General features: G+C 42.4%; 3 protein-coding genes and 1 long non-coding RNA gene across 4 annotated transcripts in view; 3 read left to right on the forward strand and 1 right to left on the reverse strand.

The window, feature by feature from the left end:
* Positions 1–1,817: 1,817 nt before the first annotated feature.
* On the forward strand, positions 1,818–6,557 carry LOC147999195 (uncharacterized). The gene is made up of 6 exons (XM_087596315.1): positions 1,818–2,006; positions 3,044–3,203; positions 4,391–4,534; positions 5,167–5,333; positions 6,050–6,155; positions 6,279–6,557. The coding sequence occupies exons 1-5, from the start codon at positions 1,880–1,882 to the stop codon at positions 6,112–6,114; spliced, it is 663 nt and encodes a 220-aa protein (XP_087452441.1). The 5' UTR covers positions 1,818–1,879; the 3' UTR covers positions 6,115–6,155; positions 6,279–6,557.
* Positions 6,558–18,895: 12,338 nt separating this feature from the next.
* LOC147999196 (disks large homolog 5-like) overlaps positions 18,896–27,993 on the forward strand; it is a 133,021-nt gene continuing 123,923 nt past the window's right edge. The window contains exons 1-2 of the mRNA XM_087596311.1: positions 18,896–19,088; positions 20,115–20,274. Coding sequence (XP_087452437.1) covers positions 18,962–19,088; positions 20,115–20,274 — 287 coding nt within the window. The 5' untranslated portion in view covers positions 18,896–18,961. The remainder of the gene's footprint in view (positions 19,089–20,114; positions 20,275–27,993) is intronic.
* LOC147999197 (uncharacterized) lies at positions 21,068–21,771 on the reverse strand. The gene is made up of 2 exons (XR_015643927.1): positions 21,591–21,771; positions 21,068–21,489 (listed from the first exon to the last, which is right to left on the reverse strand). It is a non-coding gene; the product is annotated as an uncharacterized LOC147999197 (long non-coding RNA).
* Positions 21,230–23,617, forward strand: LOC147999198 (uncharacterized). The gene is made up of 4 exons (XM_087596514.1): positions 21,230–21,599; positions 22,230–22,396; positions 23,118–23,223; positions 23,341–23,617. Exons 1-3 carry the CDS (start codon positions 21,499–21,501, stop codon positions 23,180–23,182), a joined length of 333 nt encoding a protein of 110 aa, XP_087452640.1. The 5' UTR covers positions 21,230–21,498; the 3' UTR covers positions 23,183–23,223; positions 23,341–23,617.

Below are 27,993 nucleotides of genomic sequence, written 5' to 3' on the forward strand. Positions count from 1 at the left end.
GTGGAGTATCTCTGATGGCTTTCTTTTAAACCCTTGAAAGGATCCCTGGGGACTGGCCTCAGTACTTCATACTTCTTGTTGGGGCAACAATGCTCAAGGAAGCTTGAGATTGTCATAGGCACAGTATTATGCTACATATACAGAGTAGATAATACTAAGATGTTCAGATGGTGATATCCATTTATATATACTCTTAATGTGGACCTAAGGAAAGAGAGATCAAGGTCCTTACAATAGAAAGATCAGTTCCATTTTTTTTCTACCATTCCAAACTGAACGACTGGTAGGGAGAGAATGGTAGATAATCGAGAATTGGTGGATGATGCTTTGAATGCAGGGTGGGTTTCTGTGCTGGTTTTAGACAGGGTCTCAAGTATCCCATGTTGCCCTCTCCCTGGCTGGCCAGGTTCACTTTGAGCGCAGATAAACCTCCTTCCACTTTCCAATAGATAGGCTTACAAGAGTGGCTTCCAAGGACTGTGAGGACAGCATTAGCCTTTGACAGTTGAGTTGTGTAACTACAACTATAGTTTTAGCCACGTTTTCCCATGTCTACCAGCTATTTCAGATTGTTGCTGTTCTATACCTGACAATCAAGGACACAGAAAAATAACCTGATAGAGAGCAAGGACACGGTGATCACATCCTTACCTCTTCTGTACGTTCTGGATGAGGTTTGTTAAAATTCCAATATTGCAAAAAGCTTTATATAGGGCCCATCACATCAAGGGTCACTGTGCACTGTTCTATCTAAAATGTCTAATCAGAACTGACCACCAGATAACACTTCCTGCAGTCCTCATATGAGAAGCTTGGGATTTTGTTTTGACTTTTTCTTTTCTCTGTCTTTCTTATTTTTTGCTATATAAGTTGAGAGAAAGATAGTTAGGGTCATGAATTTGCCCCCAAAATTTGAACTATGGATGTGATCAATCAATGTTAGTGTGTGCATTCTATAAAGTATTCATTTTACACTATGATAGATGCTTTTGTGTTTGGTTTGGTGGCCATTTCCCAGTGTACAGGTACTGGGACCTTGCTCTATCCACTTAATGATGTTTACAGCCTCATTTTAGACCTTTCTGTGCACCCCCTATATCTCTTGACTATTTTATTTTTCGGATAGAAGCTCATGGTATATCTTACTCAGGCCTGTGAGCAGTGCTCCTTTGGCGACATTGGTGCACAGAGGAGAACCCCACCCCCAGCATGAGGTTCCCTTCACTGGTGGCTCCAATATTGCACTTTCCTCTGCCAACTGGTCTCCACACTTTTCCTAGCACCATAAAGATTTCAACTCTTCTCCTAAGGAATATTCTGGCAATTGTCGATTGTTAAGCACATGACATCATGAGTGTTCCCCTAACACACACCCATGTTGTAACCTACCATGCAGACTATTTCTTGATGTGATATAAAGCACCTGTACATAATGAGACAGGAGAACTTTTGACTGCATATTCAAGCTGGTATGAAATCTCAGGAAGTTTTAATGGCTAACATTGGTGAATGAGGACAATTTGAGTTAGGATGAGACATTTTGGGGCAAGATATGGAAGGAAACATTCATTTAGATGCCTAGGAATTACTAAGGTTTTTTTATAATCAAGCCTTGAAGAAAATTTGGCTTTGGAAGCAGGAGATGCTCAGTGGCTCTGCCCCAGGAAAGTCTCCTGGAAAGGGCACCTCTGCTTATGCTCAGTACAGAGAGATTATTAATAGGGAGGCAAAGTCTGCTCCCCATGACATCTGCTGTCCCTTCTTGGACATTCTATTGTCTCCTAGAGAGTTCTGGCATCCTCTGTGATGTCACCAGACATCAGTGACAACCAGTGCCCTAGTTTCTCTCAGTCTGAGTCTGGCAGTTACAAGCTAAGACATGTTTTCCCGTCTTTGCAAGCGTTTTGGGAGGGGGAACGTCGATTGTGGACAGACTAGAGTGAAGGAATCTGGCCTTTCGTCTCAAAGTAATGATGGACAGAGACAGCACTTCTGGGGAATGTTTAGTAAGTTCTGGGCAGTATATTTTGAGCTCCCTGTCAGGGGGGCTGCAGGCTTAAGCTGACCTTTCTAGCAATGGGCCACAACAACTGGAGCATCTGAAAAGGAATTGAATTTTCATGAATATCACAATTCCTGAAAGTCAGGATTTCAGAACTTTAGTTTCCCCAACCCCACAGGGAGTATATGGTAAGGCCAATGCTATTATCCTGTGAATTTCTGGCCTTTACTTTTACAGTGAATTTGTTAGGTTACATTGATATAATAACACCATCAGGAGTCATGGAGGGTCCACCTTTTCTGAGTTTAGACAGGGCAGCAATGTATTTCACTATCATTGCTTCTTTAAATACAGTGGATATCTGACAGTAGTAACAGGGAGAGAATTGTTCTCCAGGCAATAACCTTATGTTCTTAGACCTTCTCTGATTTCTTCTAACTGGCAGGGTCATCATTAGCTTTATATATTAGAGGTTGTGTGTTACACACATTTTTCTAAAATACCAAAACTGTTTGGAACATGTGGACCAAGATTCAGCCTGTAACCTATTAGAACTTCTGGGGCATTTGTTATTTCATCATATAGGGGAATTGATAAGTTTGTTGAACATGTCCTCCCTGGAAATGTGTTTTAAATCCAAAGTTGTTGGCCTAGAGTATCAGGGTAGGACATCTGAGTGTCTCCAATCACTCAAGTTTTGTGGATGGTCAATTTATCATCTGAGTTCTGAAACCACAGGGGTGAGGGTCCTGAAATAAAGCTGTACCCTGTTCAGTTGATGATAATCCTGGAGAAGCCATCTCCGTAGTACATGTAAGCACCTGATGTCCGGCATAAGGAACACCTGGCTGCTTACATCTCTTGGTCTCTATAGAGTAGTGGGAGAACTGAGATCCACTGAGGACGCCTCTTAAGGATAGACCAATCGCCTAGCAGTGACACTGGGTTCCAGGCTTGTTCGCCTGTTTAGGCCTAACTGTGGTCTATGTACACTCTATGCATTCTCCCCATGCAGGTTCACTTGTGTTCTTCTACCTACAGACGCTGGGAGAGAAACATCTTCCCCTGAAACTGCCCCAAGTGAGAATCAGGCCAAGAAGGAAAAAGAGAGGCTGATTAAAGAGCTGCAGCTCATTACCGAGGAGAGAAATGACCTGAGAGATCGCCTGAGGTTTCTGACAGAGAGATCCAAAAACAACAGGTATGAATCGCTCCAAACGCTCTTGTTTCATTCCTGGGTCTGCAAGGTCACCTTCATCTTATCCTATTAAGGTTTTGGGTTCTAGAAAGCTGTGCCTCCCTAGCCACCCTGTGCTAAACCTCACCTCCCATATAGAGGAGATTCAGAACCTTGACCCTTCCTGAGGAGCGAGATGGAAAATGGACTCATCTGCTTCCATTTATTGAAAAGCAGAACTTGTGGTCTGAATGAAGAATTCGGGGATAAAGTCAGGGAGAGTGAGTTCCCAGTGTGCATTTGGAAAGCCCTTGACAGCTGGTGGCTGTGCAAGATTGTAATTGCAGTGAGTTTATGGTGAGTCTCTGTACTTGCTAGGCAGGGGACTGAGTGCTGGAAGATCCAGGCAGCAGCCTGAGGGGCCTGGTCCCAAACAGTTCATCTCAATGCTTGACTAGAAGTTGTCAGGCTCAGGCCTGTTTGTTATTGTCTGTGTGTCTGTGGGAGCCCCTCGGACACAGCAATGGTGCATGCATTTCTCCTGGTTCTCACAGTGCTCTCTGTTTCCATATTTGCTTTTCTCTTTCTCTGACTCTGTTTACATTTCTCTTTTTTTTGTGGGTGTGTCTCAGTCTGTGAGTCTGTGTGTGCATACATCCAAATGCATATGCACAACCGTTATATGTTTATATTTCCCTCCACACCTGGAATATAGGAGTCTATGTCTTGGCCTGAGTATTTACCTGTAACACTTTCATGGTGATGTGAATGCTTTGTTCTGGGAGCCCCACTGTCAACAGCACAGTTCTTTGCTTATGTGGCCACGTTTGCCTGTATATTTGTATTCGTTGTGCAGATTATAATTTTGGGTTGATATATGGTCTGTTATCAGGACAGGAAAAAGGAAATCACAGGATTCTGGGTGCGTTGGGGGTGGGGGAGCATGGGGAGGTGTGGCCTAGGCTCTTGATAGCTCAACTGGCTGGACTGCACATTTCCTCTTGATTGAATAAAGGGAGCCAGGGAACCCTCCATCTGGATGCCGAGATTCTGGTGTGCTGGACGCAGAAAAACATGTTTCTGAAGCTGAAGAAGGTCCAATATGTAGAATTCAGAAGGTGTCCTTCCAGGACTGGGGTAGTACAGGACCCACCCTGAGTTCATATCTTCCTAAATGCTGATGTTCATTGTATTCTATCATTTGGGTCCAGGCCACCCTTCAGGCCAAATCCATATTATGAAGACCTGGAGAGAATGGAGGAGGCGGTCATGTCAATTCTGCACAACTTAGAGATGGAGAACACTGAGATCCATGAGAACAACCATAAGCTGAAGAAGGAGATTACCTTCTCTAGGTAAGTCCTGGTCAGAAAGGCTGTCACCTGTGGAATGGCCATTTCTGATTTCTTTGTTCTGGATTGGACGGTCTTCTGCTCTGGTTCTATCTCTTGTGCTGTTTACACATCAGTGTGCCAGGGTCATCAGGACTCAGTTTTCAGTTCCATAAAAGACTGTTCCTCATCCCAGGATTGTCTAGGCATCTTCAGAAGGCTCTAGATAGAACAGCACTGATTGAAGTCAGCAGAACGTTATTAGGCTGACCTGGGCCTCTGGGGTCATACCAGGTTTTACAACACTCAGTGCGTAGACCACAGGGTTAGCATGACCTTCTCTTGTTTCTACTGACCTCTTTTGCGGGTGTTTGCCCACTACTAATTGATGTTGCCCCATGCATTGGGCTTTCATGGATGGATGTAGTTCCGTGTTCTTTTTGAGAGATGTGGACACTAATTGGTGCTCAGGCCAAGCAAACAATTTATTCTTCCCTGAATTAACTCTTTGTGGTTTGTGCAGCAGCCTTATATGTATCGAGATATATTTTATTAAGTCTTCATGGGTATCTGGGACCTGGTAGAGTTAGTGGGACTTCGTAGTAGGAATGGGAGAAAGGAGCAGCATGATCTTACTCTGCAGACTGTATTTCCAGAAACCTGCTCAGCCAGCTCCTGATGGAGAACACATGCAGGAAGAAGTTGGTCCCACGGAAGCAGGAGAGCAAGGAGGGACATCTTGAGTGTGCACTGAACCAGAAATATTTGGTTGACTTCAACAAGAAAGATAAAGACCAGCAATGTCCAGACCCAGCATCATCTGGTAGGGACGAGCAGCTGTGTTAGCTTAACAATATCTGATAAAATTTGCCAATTTGATACATCTTTGCTCTCTCCTACCACCTTTCTAATTTACACTCACAACCCGCCAACCACCTCATGTAATGGCATTGTTCATTGCTCTGCCTATGCACAAGTATTCTGGGAAGTCAACCACTTTTCAGAAACTGAATTATTTTGCAAGTATATTTTGCTGCTCTTTTTGAAGCTGCATTATAGAAATGGTGACAGATCAATAACATATCACATTATTGCACATGCACGTGATAGATTGGATGCTATGTGGAGTTTTGAACAAGTTCTTGGTTCTTGACAAATGACAAGTGGTCATGTGACTTCTTGTGTAGGAAGCACCTTTCCGGGATAAGAACCAAGTGCAAATGTCAAATTAGTACTTGTCATTGGCTTTAACCTTGGTGACATATGGACATCTCCTTTCTTCCTGCAACCCAATGAGGTCCCTTCCATTGCCCTGTTCTTGGTTTGCACTGGTATAAGTCTGGGTCCCATATTGGCAGCCCACATTACTGTGACAGTTGCTGGAGATTTTCCCTGCCCACAGAGTTAGCAACAATGATATCAGTTAAAAGGTCCATGTTGACTGTCCAATAGAACTGAGGTGGTAGAAGGCAGCATTCTGACAGCTGGCTTGCGTTTCACCACCAAATCAGTGTCTGAAAAACTGCCTTCCTCTCCCAGGTCTCAGAAAGTGCAAGAGAGCTGGAATTGGACACACACCAGTAAGAGAGCTTCCTGAAGAATAAGTTGCTTTCTCAGGAGTCCCTGATGACAAACATCCTGAACGGTAACAACATTTTTTGGATGAGTATTCTTCCTCAGAGTTAATTTGTCATTTCTTAGAGACCCTAAATTTATATAACACTAAGCCAGCCTGACTGATTGCGGTCTTACTCACTTTCTTCTTCAGAAAACACCACTTGAGAGACAACTTGGGGGACCACCTTTCATTATGTGTGCTAGAGGAGAAACAGCAATACATCTGTGCTTCTAAATGTTCGTTAAGTATATGCTGTTTAGAAATATTTTTGTTATGATTTTAATTGAAGTTTTCTTTTTGTTGTTTCATATTTATATGTTCTTGTTACTGTTTTTCACTTTCCAATATTTTTAAATATTTTTATTCATTCATTTTAATCTTGTTTTGTTGTAAAAATGTATTCATTATGAATAAATATTGATTTCTATCTCTTGACTCTTAAGAACATCATTCTTATTCAAGGGTTCTGTCCCCTCCTGAGGGCTTAGAACTGACAGCTAGAGATGGATCTCTGCATGTTCCATGGAGCCTGGGCTAATAAGTGAATTCAGAGTCACCAAGGGGTACTCAGTGTGACAGTGTCTTTTGTGTGGATAATGTGGCTTTTTCTCGGCACACACTTTATGATATAATCACTGACATGCTTTACCCAATTGTTAGGGTCCATGTGGTTCTTCTGAGAGAGCAGCAGATGCTCTACCCTGTGAGTCATCACCACAGCTCCTGCAGGTGGCTTCTGTTATTCCACATGAGGTCCTGTATTAGGTGGACAGGATCACCTCCAATTAAATAGAGAGATCTCAGGAGATGTGTGTTCACAGGGAACTTACTGAGCCGTGCGTGCTCAACGTGTTAGGTTGCCAGGCATCCGTACAGGGCTCTGGTGTTCCCACTCCTCATTGTGGGTCAGGATCATCCTCCAGCATCACTTAGTTTCCATATAAGAGCAGATCTTTCAACTGTTATCAATGATGACCATATGTATTGTGCACAACTGATAAAATACAGAAAAGAAGCTAGCTTCTTCTAGGCCAGCTTGGCATAATCAGTTTTTTGATTGTTAGCAAGAAAATTATTTTAATCTGAGCCATTTAGGGAGGAACCTCAAGAGCATCCATAGTGAATGTAGGCTGCAGCTGTGAACACAGGTTTCTTCTGGAGAGCAGGCCTGTGCAAGCCCAGAACCTAGGTGGGACAGTTCAAGCTACCCTTTTTCCATGGCCAATCTGAGATCGTATTGAGAATGTATTTTTCCCAGTGACTGATTTCCAATTTATGGAATTGAACTAACTTACTGAGAGTGGAGGTGACTCAGAGAGTTAAAGTACAGAAGGAATAATCCAGAATGTCCACAAAAGCTTGCTGTCACCCCAGGGCTTTTAAAAGCTCAGCAGCTAGAGAAGCAATGTAGAATTTGGTTAGTCTCATGCTTAGGTCTAGTCATTCATTATAAGCTGAACATAACACAAAAAGTGTCCTCTGTGTCATGATAGAAAGTAGTTGTAACTAGATTCACCCCACACTATCACATCACTACCGTATCACATCACTACCGTATTTGAGGTTCTCAGTTACTATCTAAGACCCTGGAAGAGGCCTGGGTCTTGCTACACAAACTCATGATTTATGTCTTAATCACACTGTGTGCTTTGTTCTGTTAATGCTACCATTGGCATACAACACCTTGGATACTTTGTACTGACATCTGTGACATGAGACAATAGTTCATGTCATGCCTAACCTAATAAACTGTCCTTAGAGTACAGTGTAGACAGAGGGGCCTTCTTTTCCTATGAGATAGCAAACCATTTCCAGTCTTCAGTCAAGACTGACAGCCATTGTCCAGTGCCTGCCTTGAGATGTCCACATTTTCACCTGAGAATCTTCATCCAGGCTGCTCTGTAATCGTGTAGAAGATTAATTGTGTTCCATCCCTAGGATTTAATTCAGTGTCCCTGTACTTACCCGACATGCTCAAAGCTGTAGGTCCTACCCTAACCCTGTGTTCCTTAGAGAGAAAGAAAATAAAGAACCACATTGCACTTGAAGTTTCTCCTCCAACAAAAGTTGAGCCTGCATAGGGCCTTTAAGTAACTCTAAGCCCCAGCTTCCCCACAACTCCCTCCATTGATTCCATTATTGATGTGTTTCATAACTGCTCACTTTATTTTTGGTGTGTAAAGAATGTGCACCATGTCAGTAAAGGCGGTGTGCGTTTGTGTGTGTGTGTGTGTGTGTGTGTGTGTGTGTGTGTGTGTGTAGTCCCTAGTGAAAACTGTCCAGGTGCAGGGACACTCATGTTACTACTGTCTCATGGCACGCAGGGAGCACTGAAATCGTGGGCTACTTTAATACAGCCTAAACCGCGCTGTGCATGGTTTGCAGTGAGATTGTGATGTCATCCCCACTAGAGAGAGCAGCATAAGCTTCATTTATTACATGCTGCTCTTACCAAGGTGAGGCAAAGCCTCATCTTATAGAGTGTGTGGTAGGATTTGATGGCAGGAAATTAATTCAAGGCTCAAATCAAATCAATCAATTACAAACAAGGAGAAAAATACAAAGAGTCAAGGGAACCACGAGCTGTTTGTAGGTTTTTTTGTTTCTTTGTTGGTTTGTTTGCTTGCTTTTTTTTTTGTTTCCTTTTTCTTTTTTTTTTCTTTTTTTGTTGAGAATATCCACCAGACACACAACCTGTTCCTGAAACAAACTGCACACCAGAGAGACAATACCAAAACTGACAAAATTAGAAATGAAAAGGGGGATATAACAATAGACAATGAACAAATTCAACAATCCTCCCTGGTTTGAGTGCCCTGGGGAAGTTGGGAAGCCACTTCTCCCTGTCCTGTGTGACTTTCCCTGCATAGTGAGCTCTCCACAGGAGATGCTTTCACATGCTTCTTTAAAAGCACCTGTTCCTCAGATCTAGCTCAGCTGTGAAAACAGGTTGGGGGGAGGGCGGCAATGGGGGAGGGTTGGGAGGGGAACACCCATAAGGAAGGGGAGGGGGGAGGGGGATGTTTGCCCAGAAACCAAAGAATTATTATTAAGTATTAAATAAATTTAAAAAAAAAAAGAAAAAATGTCCTGGGGACAGTGATTTCAGATTGTGCCTTCAGCCAGGAATCTCTGTTGCCATAAAGGCAAGCAGCCTGGGTCCTCCTAAACTTGTCACTACATCAGGGTGTCTCTGCTCTCACACCTGCATCAGGTCCTCCTCAGATGAAGGCTTCTCAAAAAAAAGTATATAAAGCAATGTTTCTCAACCTGTGGGGAGCTACCACTCACAAAGATTTATATCAGATACCTTGCACATTATAACTTATAAGAGTAGCAATATTAGTTATGAAGTAGCAATTGAATAATTTTGTGATGGGGGTCACCACAGCAAGAAGAGCTGCATTAAAGGGTTACATCATTAGGAGGGATTTGAACCACTGCCATAGAAGCTGACAGATGGGAACAGACTCCTCAGCTGAGTAGAGACCCACAGCAAGGGATACCGTGTCACACCCTAGAACCCAGAGATAGAATCTATCCCAGGAGTCTGTGGGTCACCTTGTCTTAAATTCTCCCAGGTTCAAGAATAGCATTGATCATCTCAGCAGAGTCAGCTTGCACAGCCCACATCAGGCCCATGGCTTCCCTGTACAGAGAAGGATGTGGGTCTGAGTGACAGTCAGTGAGACTGAGGGGACCCTGACACTCATTTGCTTTGAGCTGTGGTTTCTTCACCTGTAAAATGGGGGTGTTGTGGAGATTAACAGAACATACAACCTGCACAGTGTCTGCCTGGCATGGACCCTGCTGGTTAAATGGAAGCTGTCGATGGTGATGCATTTAAAAGTAGAATCTCTAGCCCGATAGTGTTAGATGCCGGGCGCCATACAGGTGTAAGCATTTTGTGATTCTAAGACAGCCTCACATTAAAACAGAAGACTCTGTTTTAATTTTTTTAAAAAAGAATCCAGTATAAATCACAACATGAAATGATCACAGTGAGGATTGAGCTAATTCCTGTGACGTCATTTAGTTTTTCATTCTCTGCTTCTATTTTCAAGGCATCTAGAGTAGCTCAGTACGCGATCCTAAGGCCTTCTATTATGGTGCTGCCCATTCATTCCTCTCTCCGTGAGGACTTCTCAGGTGACTTAAGAAAACCTGATTTCCCTTCAGATTGTCCCCAGCTGCTGTGATCTCTCTGTCCATGGCCCTTGCCAAAAGCTGCAGAGCCAATGTGTTGTTTTACAACACAAAATTCCAGACGTTAATTTTTACCAATGAAGTTTCAGGAGCCAGATACAGAAGTCAACTCCCAACTGTCCTTCCTAATTCACTGACCTCCCAGAAGAGCATTCTTCTTCCCTCTGCACACTTTCTAAAAATCCTTCAACTCAGAGATTTTCCATTGGTTTAGTCATCTTCATTTCCTTTCAAGTCCTTCCTTGACCATCTCTGAACCTAAGTGCAGTTTTAGCTTTGCAATAAAGGTGTGTGGTAGGCTAGCCTTACCAAAGTAAAGTCCATGTTTACATCAAACAAACAACCCTTGTGTTAAATGCCTGTGCCATGGCGATGCTATACCACACAATAGTTTATCAGTAAATAATACATTCTTGGAGATCACAGTGTGATCAAATATTTTGTAACATAATTAGTAATTTTCGGTCTATTATATAAATTAAGTTCTTTGATGAGGATTCTGTTGATATTTGTCATATCTGAGTGCATCATCATAGGAAACCCAAGGAACATCAAACCTGGGCTTTTGAAACGGTTGCACATGGCCAACTGGGAACCAAAACCACCCAGGAGACTACTGATACTTAACACACATAAAATTTTAACCTACCTATTTTCATATAGTTTATGTCAATATGTCACCATTCCTGACCATGTCTCATTATCCAACGTTCTACTAAATGGAAGAGTTGGAATCAAGGAGGTCACCAACAAAGCACAAAACACCCATCTCAGATAAACATGTATGGTTTATTGAATCCAAAACATCCATGAATTTCAGGACACAATTAAAAGTCCAAATCTAAGGATAATAAATATAGAACCGAATTAAGATTTCCAGTTCATAGGTCCAGTAAACATCTTCAACAAATCATAGCAGAAAACTTCCATAAGGTAAGGAAGAAAATGCCATAACTGTACAAGAGGCCTACAGAAGGCTAAATGAATTGTACCAGAAAAAACTCTGCCATTCACATAATAATTAAAACACTAAATACGCAGATCAAAGAAAGAACTTTAAAAGGGGTAAGGTATAAATAACCAGTAATAAATAATTCAGACCTATCTGAAATACACCAGACTTCTCAACAGAGACTCCAAAAGCCAGAAAAATTTGGGCAGATGGAATGCAGACCCAGGCTCCTATACCCAGCATAATTCTCAATCACCATAAATGGAGAAACCAAGATATTTCACAACAAAACCAAATTTAAACAATATTTTTCTTTAAGAGAGCACAACAGAGGAAAATACGAGGAAAACCCCAAGAAAATGAGCTAAACTATACACAAGAAAAACCAAGAAATTAATCAACTCAATAATTTCAAAAAAGGGAAGCGAACAAACATGATTTCACCTATAACCAGAAAAAGAGGAGAAAGCAGAAACCATTTGTCTTTAATATCTAACCAGATCCTCTGTCACCAGTCCCGCAGCTCCTAGGGACCAAACTGCCAGCCAAAGTATATGCAAGGATGGCTCTATGGTTCTAGGTAACTGTGTAGAAGAGGACTGACTTAAGTGGCATCATGTGGTGGGAGGCCATTGACTACCCTGAGGCCTGTTGCCCACCGAAAGGAGGTCCTAGAGGTGTGAGGTGGGAATGGATATGTGTGGGTTGGGGAGCACTGTCACATAGGCAAAGCTGAGCAGAAATGGGATGTAAGATATGATGAGGGGAGTGTGGAAAGTGGGACAACGTTTGAAATATACATAAATAAAATAACAAATGATTAAAAAATAGCCGAAAATAAAATAAAGTAAAGGGTAAAAGAAAAATTAAAACAAAACAAAGCAAAAGAAATTGATGTGGTGGATTGGCCTAATTCTGCTTGTATTTTAATGCTAATTTGTAGAACTCAAGACTGGTTAACCCCAAATAACTGACCCTGCTCCCAGTTAACTGTGATTATACAGAAGCCAACAGCCAACAGCTGCACCCCAGAGAGATGGGGGAGGTGAGCTTTGAGGGCTTTGCTAGAGAGGATCATGAGGAGGGAAGAAGGAGGAAGAAGCTGCCAGAGAATAAAGGAAGAACATGTGTGATGGAGAGGAGAGAGGAAGAGGACAGCAGCCATGGTTAAGGGAGAGGAGAGCCTGGTCCTGAGGGCTGTACAAGTGGAACAAAGAGAAGCCAAGATGCTACACAGTCAGTAAGAGCAGCTCTCAGGCGGGCAGAGATCAGCAGAGACCCCAGACCAACAAGCTACGCAAGCATAACTCCATCCAAACTCCCTCTCAATATCCCGTGTCCTCCATGGGTCTGGCCTCAGCCTGTGTTGTGCATCAGCACATGTGTCTGTCTCAGCTGACATCACTCTGCCCATCAGCCCGAGGCCAAGGAAACAGCGAGAAACCACAGCAGCCCACCAGAAGGGTTTTTGCTGTGGTTCTATGAAGTCCCAACAAATGCAGCTCAACTACAGAATGCAAGGCAGACCAATGCATGTGTGTCCTTAGTGCAGAACCCTTCATCACGTGTCTTTTCACATGCGTGCTTTAGCAGAACATCCTTTTACCTGCGTCTGCCTCTGTGAAATATTCCTTCACACATCTGCCTTAGCCTATCACCTGTGTCCACTTCAGGGAACCACTCCTTAAGGTGCAAATTTCTCAAGATTAGCAAACGGCATACAGAACATTCAGAACAAAACAAGGTGTGTGGTCAGCATGTCCTTGAGCCAACTCCCTTCTCCTCCTCAGTGACGGCAGGCGTGTTACAGCAACAATATGAAATGGCTGGCAGACATGGAACAAAATGGCAAAGGTATTCTGGGGGATGTCAGACCGTACCAGCCAGCAGCTCAACTGAATTTTTATGTTTTGATGTTACAAGTGAATATACTTGACCTTCAAACGCTGAGAGAGGCCATTGTAATATGAACTATATAAACTAGGCCAAGACCGCCTCTAGGGCAAAGGCCCTCAGCCTGGGGGTCGTGACCCACACAGGGTCTCCTATCTGATAGTTTACACTACAATAAAGATTCATTACAGTAGCAAATTTACAGTTGTGTAGTAGCGACAAAATAATTTTGTAGTTGGGGTCACCACAGCATGAGGAACTGTTCTAAAGGGTTGAGGCCATAGGAAGGTTGAGAAACACTGCTCTAGGAATTTATGTTTTCTTTCTCTTTCATATTTTTCAGACAGAATCTCAAACTGTAGCTGAGATTGGCTTGGCTTGGAACACGTGTGTAGTTCATGCTGGCATCAGACTTATGGCAATTCTCCTGCTTCAGCCTCCTACTCAGGAGCCTACCAGGGTGAGATCACAACCACGGGTAATGGGATTGCTGTTCTTGGTTGTCAACTTGAGTGTACCTGGAATTAACTAATGCCAAATGGCTTGACGCCCTGTGAGGGGGATCTCTCTCTCTCTCTCTCTCTCTCTCTCTCTCTCTCTCTCTCTCTCTCTCCTTCCTTCTTTCTATTTTCCTCTCTTCAACCCCCTCCTCTTGGTCCTCCTCCTCTTCTTTGTTTTTTTTGAGACAGGGTTTCCCTGTGTAGCTCTGGCTGTCCTGGAATTCATTTTGTAGACCAGGCTGGCCTTGAACTCAGAGATCCACCTGCCTCTACCTCCTGGATGCTGAGGCTAAAGGCATAAGCACCATTGGATTTTTTTTCTTAATTAAATTTTCTGAAGCAAGAAGACCTACTTGTAATCCAAATCTTGGAGATCAGAAGATAAATCTTTAATTCAGATCTTTTGAGATGGAAAGGCCCACCTCTAATCTGGACCACACCTTCTTTTTTCTTTTTATTTTTTTCATCTCTATTAACTTGAGTATTTCTTATTTACATTTCGATTGTTAATCCCCTTCCCGATTTCCAGGCCAACATCCCTCAACCCTTACCCCTCCCCTTTTTTTGTGTGTTCCCCTCCCGATCCTTCCCCCATTAGCGCCCTCCCCCCAACAATCATGTTCACTGGGGGTTCAGTCTTGGCAGGACCAAGGGTTTCCCCTTCTGCTGGTGATCTTACTAGGCTATGCATTGCTACGTATGCAGTTGGAGTCCAGGGCCAGTCCACGTATAGTCTTTGGGTAGTGGCTTAGTCCCTGGAAGCTCTGGTTGGTTGGAATTGTTGTTCATATGGGGTCTTAACCCCCTTCAAGCTCTTCCAGTCCTTTCTCTGATTACTTCAACGGGGGCCCCGTTCTCAGTTCAGTGGTTTAATGATGGCATTCAGCTACGTATTTGCCGTATTCTGGCTGTGTCTCTCAGGAGAGATCTACATCCAGTTCCTGTCGGCTTGCACTTCTTTGCTTCATCCATCTTATCTAATATCTGTATAGGTATGGACCACATGTGGGGCAGGCTCTGAATGGGTGTTCCTTCTGCCTCTGTTCTAAACTTTGCCTCCCTATTCCCTGCCAAGGGTATTCTTGTTCCCCTTTTAAAGAAGGAGTGAAGCATCTGCATTTTGGTCATCCTTCTTGAGTTTCATGTGTTCTGTGCATCTAGGGTAATTCGAGCATTTGGGCTAATATCCACTTATCAATGAGTGCATACCATGTGTGTTTTTCTGTGATTGGGTTAGCTCACTCAGGATGATATTTTCCAGTTCCATCCATTTGCCTATGAATTTCATAACGTCATTGGTTTTGATAGCTGAGTAATATTCCATTGTGTAGATGTACCACATTTTCTGTATCCATTCCTCTTTTGAAGGGCATCTGTGTTCTTACCAGCTTCTGGCTATTATAAATAAGGGTGCTATGAACATAGTGGAGCATGTGTCTTTGTTATATGTGGGGCATCTTTTGGATATATGCCCAAGAGAGGTATAGCTGGATCCTCAGGTAGTTCAATGTCCAATTTTCTGAGGAATCTCCAGACTGATTTCTAGAATGGTTGTACCAGTCTGCAATCCCACCAACAATGGAGGAGTTTTCCTCTTTCTCTACATCCTTGCCAGGATCTGCTGTCACCTGAGTTTTTGATCTTAGCCATTCTGACTGGTGTGAGGTGAAATCTCAGGGTTGTTTTGATTTGCATTTCCCTTGTGACTAAAGATGTTGAGCATTTCTTTCGGTGTTTCTCAGCCATTCGGCATTCCTCAGCTGTGAATTCTTTGTTTAGCTCTTAGCCCCATTTTTTAAATAGTGTTATTTGTCTCCCTGAGGTCTAACTTCTTGAGTTCTTTGTATATTTTGGATATAAGCCCTCTATCTGTTGTAGGATTGGTAAAGATCTTTACCCAATCCGTTGGTTTTTGTTTGGACCACACCTTCTGCTGGCTCATATCAAGGACATGGAAAAAGGAAGTTTGCTTTATTAATTTTCCTTCTTCTTCAGGATTCCTGCATGTACTGAAGACCAGCTGAAATATCCAGCCTTATGGACAAAACCGTTGAGGTCCTGGAGTTGCCCCATAAACCACACAAACTCTGACCTCACTTAGACAGGGATGGTTTATTGAATGCCCACCCTAAGACTGATCATCAGAGACGTAGCTGAGAATTTGTCACGCTAGGACCCTGGATATTTTTCTATGTCAGTTTATAAAGACTAAAATGTGAGCTCATAGGCAGGTGCTGGAAGGGCTGTCTGGTTGTCAGCCCTGACTCAAGCCATTTTAGACAACAAAGGTTCATACTGACTTTTTATCTGTTTAAAGATTTATTTATTTATATATAAGTATACTGTAGCTGTCTGCAGACACAGAAGAAGAGGGCATCAGGTCTCATTACAAATGGTTGTGAGCCACCACGTGGTTGCTGGGATTTGAACTCAGGACCTCCGGAAGAGCAGTCAGTGCTCTTAACCATGGAGCCATCTCTGCAGCCCTCATATTGACCTTTAATTTTATTGGTCCTACATGAAGCTTATAATTATGAAATTTAAGATTAAGAAACCTCACAACATAAAGAACTTCCTTCCAGTGGTTCGGGAATGGGTGGGTGGGGGAGCACCCTCGAGGAGGCTGGGGAAGGGGGTGGAATGTAGGGTTATTGTAGGGGAAACTGGAAAGGGGTTAACATTTGAAATATAAATAAACAAAATAACCAATAAAATAAACATACACAAGTTACGTGATCATTCCTGACCCTGCTCTGAGTTAAATTATTTTCAGACAACCATGACAGGCAGACATATTACAGCAAGAATATGAACTATCTGGCAGGCATGGAACAAAATGGCTACAGCTATGCTAGGGGGATTGGCTTCAACAGGGGCAACTACTGCGTTTTAGACCTTCCATTCCTTGTTGAATTAGCTGTACCACAGTCTATAAACCATTCTAATAAATTTTCTTTCTCTATATACAGTCATTCTAGGAGGGATGATTGGTTATGCATTGTTAAATGCAATACTGATCAGGAAACCCCATCACTTCCACAGCAATATGCAAGTGTAAGTAAGTTACTGAACAATTGAACAGAAATTAAAATTTACTGCATTTATTGGGTGTGTCAGAAGGCATAGGGAACACCTGGCTGCTTACATCTCTGGGTCTCTATAGAGTAGAGGGAGAACTGAGACCCACTGAGGAGGTCTCTTAAGCGAAGACCAAACTCCTTGCAGTGACACTGGATTCCAGGCTTGTTGTCCTGTTTAGGCCTCACTGTGGTCTATGTACACTCTATACATTCTCCGGATGCAGGTTCAGATGGACTGAACTCAGAAAGCTGGGGTTGGCAGAAAGATGTCTGGTTAAATAGCCCACCAGGTTCACATTGTATCAGCTTGATTTAATCTAAGGACAAAGAAGTGGAGTTTCTCTCATGGCTTTCTTCTAACCCCTTGAAAGGATCACTGGGGTTTGACCTCAGTACTTCATACTTCTTGCTGGGTCAGCAACACTCAGGGAAGCTTGAGATTGCCATAGGCACAGTATTAGGCTAGATATACTGAGTAGATGATACTAAGATGTTCAGATGGTCATACCCATTTGCATGAGTTCTTAATGTACACCTAAGGAAAGAGAGATCAAGGTCTTCAGAATAGGAAGATCATTTCCAGTTCTTTTCTACAATTCCAGTCTGAAAGACTGGTAGGGAGAGAATGGTAGATAATCAAGAATTCATAGATGATGCTTTGAAGGAAGTGTGGGTTTCTGTGCTGGTTTAGACAGGGTCTCAAGTATCCCATGTTGCCCTCTTCCTACCTGGCCAGGTTCACTTTGAGCTCAGATAAACCTGCTTCTACTTTCCAGTAGACAGTCTTACAAGAGTGGCCTCCAGGGACTGTGAGAACAGCATTAGCCTTTGACAGTTGAGGTGTGTAACCCACAACTATAGTTTTAGCCACTTTGTTCCATGTCTACCAGCTATTTCAGATTGTTGCTGTCTATGACTGACAATCACGGACACAGAAAAATAACCTGATAGAGAGCAAGGACATGGTGATCACATCCTTTCCTGTTCTGTATGTTCTGGATGAGGCTTGTTAAAATTCCAATATTGCAGAAAGCTGTATATAGGACCCATCACATTAAGCATCACTGTGCACTGTTCTATCTAAAATGGCCTAATCAGAACTGACCACCAGATCACACTTCCTTCAATCCTCATATGAGAAGCTTGAGCTTTTTGTTTTGACTTTTTTCTTTCTTTCTTATTTTTTGCTGTATAAGTTGAGAGGAAGATATTTGGGGCCATGGATCTGCCCCCAAAATTTGGGGTATGGATCTGATCAATCAGTGTTAGTGTGTGCACTCAATACAGTATCCATTTTTTACTGTGACAGATGCTTTTGTGTTTGTGGGGAAGCCCATGACCCAGAGCACAAGTGCTGGGTCCTTGCTCTATCCCCGTAGTGATGTGTATAGCCTCGTCCTACACCTTTATCTGCACCCCCTATATCTCTTGACTATTTTATTTTTCTGATAGAAGCTCAGCTTCTGATAGAAGGCCTGTCAGCAGTGCTCCTTTGGCAACATTGGCGCAGAGATGAGAACCCCACAAGCAGCATGAGGTTCCCTTCATTGGTGGCTCCAATATTGCACTTTTGTCTGCCAACTGGTCTCCATACTGTTCCTAGCACCATAAAGACTTCAACTCTTTCAACTAAGGAATTTTCTGGCAATTGTCAATTGCTAAGCACATGACTTCATGAGTGTTCCCCTAACACACACCCATGTTGTAACCTACCATGCAGACTATTTCTTGATGTGATATAAAGCACCTGTACAGAATGAGACAGGAGAACTTTTGACTGCATATTCAAGCTGGTATGAAATCTCAGGAAGTTTTAATGGCTAACATTGGTGAATGAGGACGATTTGAGTTAGGATGAGACATTTTGGGGCAAGATATGGAAGGAAACATTCATTTAGATGCATAGGAATTACTAAGGTTTTTATAATCAAGCCTTGAGGAAAATTTGGCTTTGGAAGCAGGAGATGCTCAGTGGCTCTGCCCCAGGAAAGTCTCCTGGAAAGGGCACCTCAGCTTATGCTCAGTACAGGGAGAACATTAGCAGGGAGGCAAAGTCTGCTCCCCATGACATCAGCTGTCCCTTCTTGGACATTCTATTGTCTCCTAGAGAGTTCTGGCATCCTCTGTGATGTCACCAGTGTTGTAGTGACAACCAGTGCCCTAGTTTCTCTCAGTCTGAGTCTGGCGGTTACACCCTAAGACATGTTTTCCCGTCTTCGCAACCGTTGTGGGAGGGGGAACATCGATTCTGGAGAGACTAAAGTGAAGGAGTCTAGCCTTTCGTCTCAAAGTAATGATGGACAAAGACAGCACATCTGGGGAATGTGGAGTAAGTTCTGGGCAGTGTATTTTGAGCTTCCTGCCAGGGTGGCTGCAGGCTTAAGCTGACCTTTCTAGCAATGGGTCACAGCAACTGGAGCATCTGAAAAGGAATTGAATTTCCACGAATATCACAATTCCTGAAAGTCAGGATTTCAGACCTTTAGTTTCCCCATCTCCACTGGGAGGCTATGGTAAGGCCAATGCTATTATACTGTGAACTTCTGGTCTTTACTTTTACAGTGCATTTGTTATGTTACATTGTATAATAACACCATCAGGAGTCATGGAGGGTCCACCTTTTCTGAGTTTAGACAGGGCAGCAATGTATTTCACTATCATTGCTTCTTTAAATACAGTGGATATCTGACAGTAGGAACAGGGGGAGAATTGTGCTCCAGGCAATAACCTTATGTTCTTAGACCTCCTCTGATTTCTTCTAACTGGAAGGGTCATCGTTAGCTTTATATATTAGAGGTTGTGTGTTACAAACATGTTTCTAAAATACCAAAACTGTTTGGAACATGTGGACCAAGATTCAGCCTGTAACCTACTGGAACTTCTCGGGCATTTGGTATTTCAAATAGGGGAACTGATAAGTCTGTTGACCATGTCCTCCATGGAAATGTGTTTTTATCCAAAGTTGTTGGCCTAGACTATCAGGGTAGGACATCTGAGTGTCTCCAATCACTCAAGTCTTGTGGGTGGTGAATTTATCATCTGAGTTCTGAAACCACAGGGGTGAGGAAACCAAGCTGTACCCTGTTCAGCTGATGATAATCCTGGAGTAGCCATCTCCGTAGTACATGTGAGCACGTGATGTCCGGCATAGGGAACACCTGGCTGCTTACATCTCTTGGTCTCTATAGAGTAGTGGGAGAACTGAGATCCACTGAGGAGGCCTCTTAAGCATAGACCAATCGCCTAGCAGTGACACTGGGTTCCAGGCTTGTTCTCCTGTTTAGGCCTCACTGTGGTCTATGTACACTCTATGCATTCTCCCCATGCAGGTTCACTTGTGTTCTTCTACCTACAGACGCTGGGAGAGAAACATCATCCCCTGGCACTGAACTAAGCGAGAATCAGGCCAAGACGGAAAAGGAGAGGCTGATTGAAGAGCTGCAGCTCATTACCGAGGAGAGAAATGACCTGAGAGATCGCCTGAGGTTTCTGACAGAGAGATCCATGAAGAACAGGTATGAATCTCTCCAAATGCTATTGTTTCATTCCTGGGTCTGCAAGGTCACCTTCATCTTATCCTATTAAGGTTTTGGGTTCTAGAAAGCTGTGCCTCCCTAACCACCCTGTGCTAAACCTCACCTCCCATATAGAGGAGATTCAGAACCTTGACCCTTCCTGAGGAGCGAGATGGAAAATGGACTCATCTGCTTCCATTTATTGAAAAGCAGATCTTGTGGTCTGAATGAAGAATTCGGGGATAAAGTCAGGGAGAGTGAGTGTCTAGTGTGCATTTGCAAAGCCCTTGACAGCTGGTGGCTTTGCAAGATTGTAATTGCAGTGAGTTTATGGTGAGTCTCTGTACTTGCTAGGCAGGGGACTGAGTGCTGGAAGATCCACGCAGCAGCCTGAGGGGCCTGGTACCAAACTGTTCATCTCAATGCTTGACTAGAAGGTCTCAGGCTCAGGCCTGTTTGTTATTGTCTGTGTGTCTTGCCCTCTGAGACAGCAATGGTGGATGCATTTCTCCTGGTTTTCACAGTACTCTCTGTTTCCATATTTCTCTTTCTCTTTCTCTGACTCTGTTTTTACATTTCTCTTTTTTTGTGTGGATATTTCCGTCTGTGAGTCTGTATGTGCATACATCCAAATGCATATGGACAACTTTTATATGTTTATATTTCCCTCCACACTTGGAATCTAGGGGTCTATGTCTTGGCCTGAGTATTTACCTGTAACACTTTCATGGTGATGTGAATGCTTTGTTCTGGGAGCCCCACTGTCAACAGAACAGTTCTTTGCCTATGTGGCCACGATTGTCTGTTTATTTGTATTCCTTGTGCAGATTATAATTTTGTGTTGATATAAGGTCCGTTATCAAAACAGGAGAAAAGTAATCACAGGTTTCTGTGTGTGTAGGGGTGGGGGAGCATGGAGAGGTGTGGCCTAGGCTCTCGATAGCTTAACTGGCTTGACTGCAGATTTCCTCTTGATTGAACAAAGGGAGCCAGGGAAGCCTCCATCTGGATGCCGAGATTCTGGTGTCCTGGACGCAGAAAAACACGTTTCTGAAGCTGAAGAAGATCCAATATGTAGAATTCAGAAGGTGTCCTTCCAGGACTTGGGTAGTACAGGACCCACCCTGAGTTCATATATTCCTAAATGCTGATGTTCATTGGATTCTATCATTTGGGGCCAGGCCACACTTCAGGCCAAATCCATATTATGAAGACCTGGAGAGAATGGAGGAGGCAGTCATGTCAATTCTGCACAACTTAGAGATGGAGAACACTGAGATCCATGAGAACAACCATAAGCTGAAGAAGGAGATTACCTTCTCTAGGTAAGTCCTGGTCAGAAAGGCTATCACCTGTGGAATGGCCATTTCTGACTTTCTTTGTTCTGGATTGGACGGTCTTCAGCTCTGGTTCTATCTCTTGTGCTGTTTACACATCAGTGTGCCAGGGTCATTAGGACTCAGTTTTCAGTTCCATAAAAGACTGTTACTCATCCCAGGATTGTCTAGGCATCTTCAGAAGGCTCTAGATAGAACAGCACTGATTGAAGTCAGCAGAAGGTTGTTAGGCTGACCTGGACCTATGGTGTCATACCAGGTTTTACAAAACTCAGTGTGTAGACCACATGGTTAGCATGACCTTCTCTTGGTCCTACTGACCTCCTTTGAGTGTATTGGCCCACTACTAATTGATGTTGCCCCCATGCATTGGGCTTTCATGGATAGTTGTAGATCCATGTTCTTTTTGAGAGATGTGGACACTAATTGGTGCTCGGGCCAAACAATTTATTCTTCCCGGAATTTATTCTTTGTGGTTTGTGCAGCAGCCTTATATGTATCGAAATGAATTCTATTAAGTCTTCATGGGTATCTGGGACCTGGTAGACTTAGTGGGACTTACGAGTAGGAATGGGAGAAAGGGGCAGCATGATCTTACTATGCAGACTGTATTTCCAGAAACCTGCTCAGCCAGCTCCTGATGGAGAACACATGTAGGAAGAAGTTGCTCCCACTGAAGCAGGAGAGCAAGGAGGGACATCTTGATTGTGCACTGAACCAGAAATATTTGGTTGACTTCAACAAGAAAGATAAAGACCAGCAACGTCCAGACCCAGCATCATCTGGTAGGGATGAGCAGCTGTGTTAGCTTAAAAATATCTGATAAAGTTTGCCAATTTGATACATCTTTGCTCTCTCCTACCACCTTTCTAATTTACACTCACAACCAGTCAACCTCCTCATGTAGTGGAATTGTTCATTGCTCTGCCTATGCACAAGTATTCTGGGAAGCCAACCACTTTTCAGAAACTGAATTATTTTGCAAGTATATTTGTCTGCTCTTTTTGAAGCTGCAGTATAGAAATGGTGACAGATTAATAACATACCTCATTATTGCATATCCACGTGATAGATTGGATGCTCTGTAGAGTTTTGAACAAGTTCTTGGTTCTTTGACAAATGACACTCTGTGGTCATGTGACTTCTTGTGTAGGAAGCACCTTTGCGGGATAAGAACAAAGTGCAAATGTCAAATTAGAACTTGTCATTGGTTTTAACCTTGGTGACATATGGACATCTCCTTTCTTCCTGCAACCCAATGAGGTTCCTTCCATTGCCCTGTCCTTGGTTTGCACTGGTATAAGTCTGGGTCCCATATTGGCAGCTCACATTACTTTGAGGCTCTCTGGAGATTTTGCCCTTCCCAAAGAGTTAGCAACCATGATATCAGTTAAAAGGTCCATGTTGACTGTCCAATAGAACTGAGGTGGTAGAAGGCAGCCTTCCGACATCTGCCTTGCATTTCACCACCAATTCAGTGTCTGAAAAACTGCCTTCCTCTCTCAGGTCTCAGAAAGTGCAAGAGAGCTGGAATTGGACACACCCCAGTAAGAGAGCTTCCTGAAGAATAAGTTGCTTTCTCAGGAGTCCCTGATGACAAACATCCTGAATGGTAACAAATTTTTTGGATGAGTATTCTTCCTCAGAGTTAATTTGTCATTGCTTAGAGACCATAAATTTATATATCACTAAGCCAGCCTGACTGATTGAGGTCTTACTTTCTTCTCAGAAAACAGCACCTGAGAGACAACTTGGGGGACAGCCTTTCATTATGTGTGCAAGAGGAGAAACAGCAATACATCTGTGCTTCTAAATGTTCCTTAAGAATGTGCTGTTTAGAAATATTTTTGTTATGATTTTAATTGAAATTTTCTTTTTGTTGTTTCATATTTATATGTTCTTGTTACTGTTTTTATCTTTTCACATACTTTTAAATATTTTAATTTATTTGTTTTAATCTTGTTTTGTTGTAAAAATGAATTCCTTATGAATAAATATTGAATTCTATCTCTTGACTCTTAAGACCATCATTCTTATTAAAGGGTTCTGTCCCCTCCTGTGGACTTAGAACTGACAGCTGGAGATGGATCTCTGCATGTTCCATGGATACTGGGCTAATAAGTGAATTCAAAGTCACCAAGGGGTACCCAGTGTGACAGTGTCTTTTGTGTGGATAATGTGGCTGTTTCTCAGACACACACTCTATGATGTAATCACTGACATGCTTTACTCAATTGTTAGGGTCCATGTGGTTCTTCTGAGAGAGCAGCAGATGCTCTATCCTGTGAGTCATCGCCACAGCTCCTGCAGGTGGCTTTTGTTATTCCACATCATGTACTGTATTAGGTGGACAGGATCACCTCCAATCAAATAGACAGATCTCAGGAGATGTGTGTTCACAGGGAACTTACTGAGCTGTGCGTGCTCAATGTGTTAGCTTGCCAGGCATCCCTACAGGGCTCTGGTGTTCCCACTGCTCATTGTGGGCAGGATCATCCTCCAGCACCACTTAGTGTCCATATTAGAGCAGATCTTTCACCTGTTATCAATGATGACCATATGTATTATGCACATCTGACAAAATACAGAATAGAAATTAGCTTCCTGTTGGCCAGATTGGCATAATGAGTGTTTTGATTGTTAGCATGAAAATTATTTTAATCCAAGCAGTTTAGGGAGGAACCTCAAGAGCATACATAGTGAATGCTGCCTATAGCTGTGAACACAGGTTTCTTTTTGAGAGCAGGCCTGTGCAGGCCCAGAACCTAGGTTGGGCAGTTCAAGCTACCCTTTTTCCATGGCCAATCTGGGATCGTATTGAGAATGTATTTTTTCCAGGTGACAGATTTCCAATTTATGGAATTGAATTAACTTACTGAGAGTGCAGGTGACTCAGAGAGTTAAAGTACAGAAGGAATAATCCAGAATGTCCACAAAAGCTTGCTGTCTCCCCAGGGCTTTTTAAAGCTCAGCAGCTAGGGAAGCAATGTAGTATTTGGTTATTCTCATGCTTAGGTCTAGTCATTCATTATAAGCTGCCCATGACACAAAAAGAGTCATCTGTGTCACAATAGAAACAAGTTGTAACTAGATTCACCCCCACACTATCACATCACTACTGTGTTTGAGGTTCTCAGTTACTAAGAACCTGGATGAGGCCTGGGTCTTTCTACACAAACTCATAATTTATGTCTTCATGACACTGTGTGCTTTGTTCTGTTGATGCTACCATTGGCATACAATACCTTGGATACTTTGTACTGACATCTGTGACCTGAGACAATAGTTCATGTCATCCTAACCTGAATAAACTGTCCTTAGAGTACAGTGTTGTAGGAGGGGCCTTCTTTTCCTGTGAGATAGCAAAACATTTCCAGTCTTCAGTCAAGTCTGTCAGCCATTGTCAGTGCCTGTCTTGAGATGTCCACCTTTTCAGCTATGAGTCTTCATCCAGGCTGCTCTGTAATTTTGTAGAAGATTAATAGGTTCCAGCCCTAGGATTTAATTCATTGTGACTGTACTTGCCAAACATGCTCAAAGCCCTATGTTTCACCCTAGCCCTCTGTGCTTTAGAGAAAGAAAATAAAGAACCACATTGCAGTTGAAGTTTCTCCTCCAACAAAAGGAGAGCCTGCATAGGGCCTTTAAGTACCTCTAAGCCCCAGCTTCCCCACAGCTCCCTCCATCAATTCCATGATTGGTGTGTTTTCATTACTGCTCACTTTCTTCCTTGTGTGCAAAGAATGTGCACCATGTCAGTAAAGTGTGTGTGTGTGTAGTCCCTAGTGAAAACTGTCGAGGTGCATGCAGACTCATGCTACTGCTGTCTCATGGCACCTTGCAGGGAGCACTGAAATCGTGGGCTACTTTAATACAACCTAAACCGGGTGTGCATGGTTTTCAGTAAGATTTTGACGTCATCACCGCTACAGAGAGCAGAAAAAGCTTCAGTAGTTACATGGATGTGATCAATCAGTGTTAGTGTGTGCATTCAATAAAATATCCATTTTTGACTAAGGTAGATGCTTCTGTGTTTTGTGGGGTGACCCACTGTCAATGTCTAGTGAATTGGGGGCCCTGGGTATGGTTGCATACCCCCAGGACACAGGGGGTGCAGAGCAAAGGCAGAAGCAACTGCACACAGTTGCAAGCTTTATTAATCCCTATGTAGCTGGGAATATGAATAACTACAATTTTCATTTTGTCAAGATACCATAAGATCATTATTCCCAGGATACCAGGAACAACTGAGGGAAGACTAAACAAAGAAATACGAATAAACAAAGGCTTCTTCTCAAAATATTCATATAACAAATCACCTATCTTATTATAATCAAAATATACTCACCATTACCGAGAGAGCGTTAGAACCACTTCCACAGAAACAGGACACAGAAGAAGATAGCTTAAGGCCAAGTGAGGAAAACATTTTCTTCTCCAGGGTGGAATTCCAGCCCCTACTTGTATCTGTCACCAGGCCTTTCTTGACCCTGCCTGGGAGCTGCATCTCTATGTCTTAACAATTCCTCCTTTTTTCTTTTGTTTTAAAAGAAACACTTTCCATAACATAGCAAAAGTCTTTGTAGGGGTTTAATCATGTAAAAATAAAGCAACATAATACATAATGTACATAAGATTATGGCAAAACTAGCTCCTCCCAAGCTATGGAAAATCCTTTGAAGCCAAGCCTTGGGATCTAATCCTGTCAACTGATCATCCAATAATTTAGCTATTTACATAGGGGTAGTATCTTCTAGCTGTTTACCAAAAGACATTCGAGCATCGTATTTCAAGGCATTAATTACTTTTGTAGCACTTTCATTACCTTCCAAATGGGCTTGAATTAACTTCCAATCATGTTCTGTATCATTATCCATATATTTATTAACACAAAAGTAGTAGGATTTCAATCATATCTTAAATCCTCATATTTTTCAATGAATAACTTCTTTCGACCCAACCATTCTACTGTTTGTTTTGAAACATCTACTTGATGTTGAAGTCTAGTATCAGTTTTAGTTTGCTCTATCCATAACTCATGTGAATCTTTATGCCAGTCTTCAACAAAATGCTTTGTCTCAATAGATGTTTTTAATGCTATGCTGGAAATGGCTGCCAAAGTAGCAACAGAAATAAGACTTAAAATAGTAGGTACAAACTCCAATAATTCTTTTACTGTTCCTCAGCAGATTATTAAAAAAATCAATAATCATATAATTAAGAGGATCTTGAGACCAATGATGTCTCAAATTAACAGGCATCCATACATATATTTTTTGCTGAATATCATAATAGAATATTGATTTATATTAAACTAAATAGATGAATTAATACATGAATACTAATGACAATTAGTACAAGCAAATCCATTAGCAAAATTAAATCTACCTATTAAAAAGAAATATGGCATAGGAATACAAGTAGTAACCTTTTCTTTCTTAAATGTTGTAAAATTATACTGAGAGGCAGATTGAGCAGTCCCAGAAAAGCTTCCATTAGCAAGCACAGCTTCTTTTAATGCAGTGACAGTCTTCCACAAATGAGCTTGAAACACAGTAGGATCTTCCACAGAGGCCAGTCGAACATCAGCAATGCCTCCATCTCCACACTCCATCAGCAAGCATCCATTAAGGCGTTCATTCTCCTCTCAGTTCATCCTGGTAACATTTGACAAATCACAAGTGGTAACATTCCATTCTGAACATGTATTAATAATTGGCCATAAGGACCCCAATTTATTCATTTATCTTGAATAATTTTTCGAAACATGCCAGGGCAGTATTTCCAATTGCATGGGAGATATTTTAAGCCTACATAAGTAAACCAAGCACAAATAGGATATACTGGCTCGCTAACAAATGTAATGTTATTCCAATTTTGGTTATAGACCAAGCTGTCAATCCTGGAGACTGTAACAATTTTTCCTGGTAATCGCCAATTTTAATAACCCATTTGTAGGCCTGGTCTATTTCCTAAACACAAAGGCATCTTTAATCCAGCATAAGGAAAATTATACAAAGCTCCATCACGTCTATTCAAAAGGTCAAATTATTCCAAAGAGATGACAAAATGCTTGGGGTGGTGTATAAAACCACATCTGTTTCCCCGCCAAGTAGCAGGTTCAAATAAAGGTGGACAAGGAATATAAGCCTGATAACTCGCATTGGCCACAACAGAAGAAACCGTGAGTAAAGCACACACTGCTAACAATATGTGCTCAGCAGTAAAGGACTTTCCTGTAGGAGACAACATAGTTTTCCTTTCAGTGCTTAATCGCCTCACCTAGGTAATGGGGTTGTCACTGCATCGATCCTTCTCCGTTGTCGTTTGGCGACACTGAGAGAAGCCAGGGCCTCAGTAATGGAGGACACCTCCTTCATCT

Source organism: Rattus norvegicus, chromosome 19, assembly GCF_021556685.1.
Source record: "Rattus norvegicus strain SHRSP/BbbUtx chromosome 19, alternate assembly SHRSP_T2T, whole genome shotgun sequence".
NCBI lineage: Eukaryota > Metazoa > Chordata > Mammalia > Rodentia > Muridae > Rattus > Rattus norvegicus.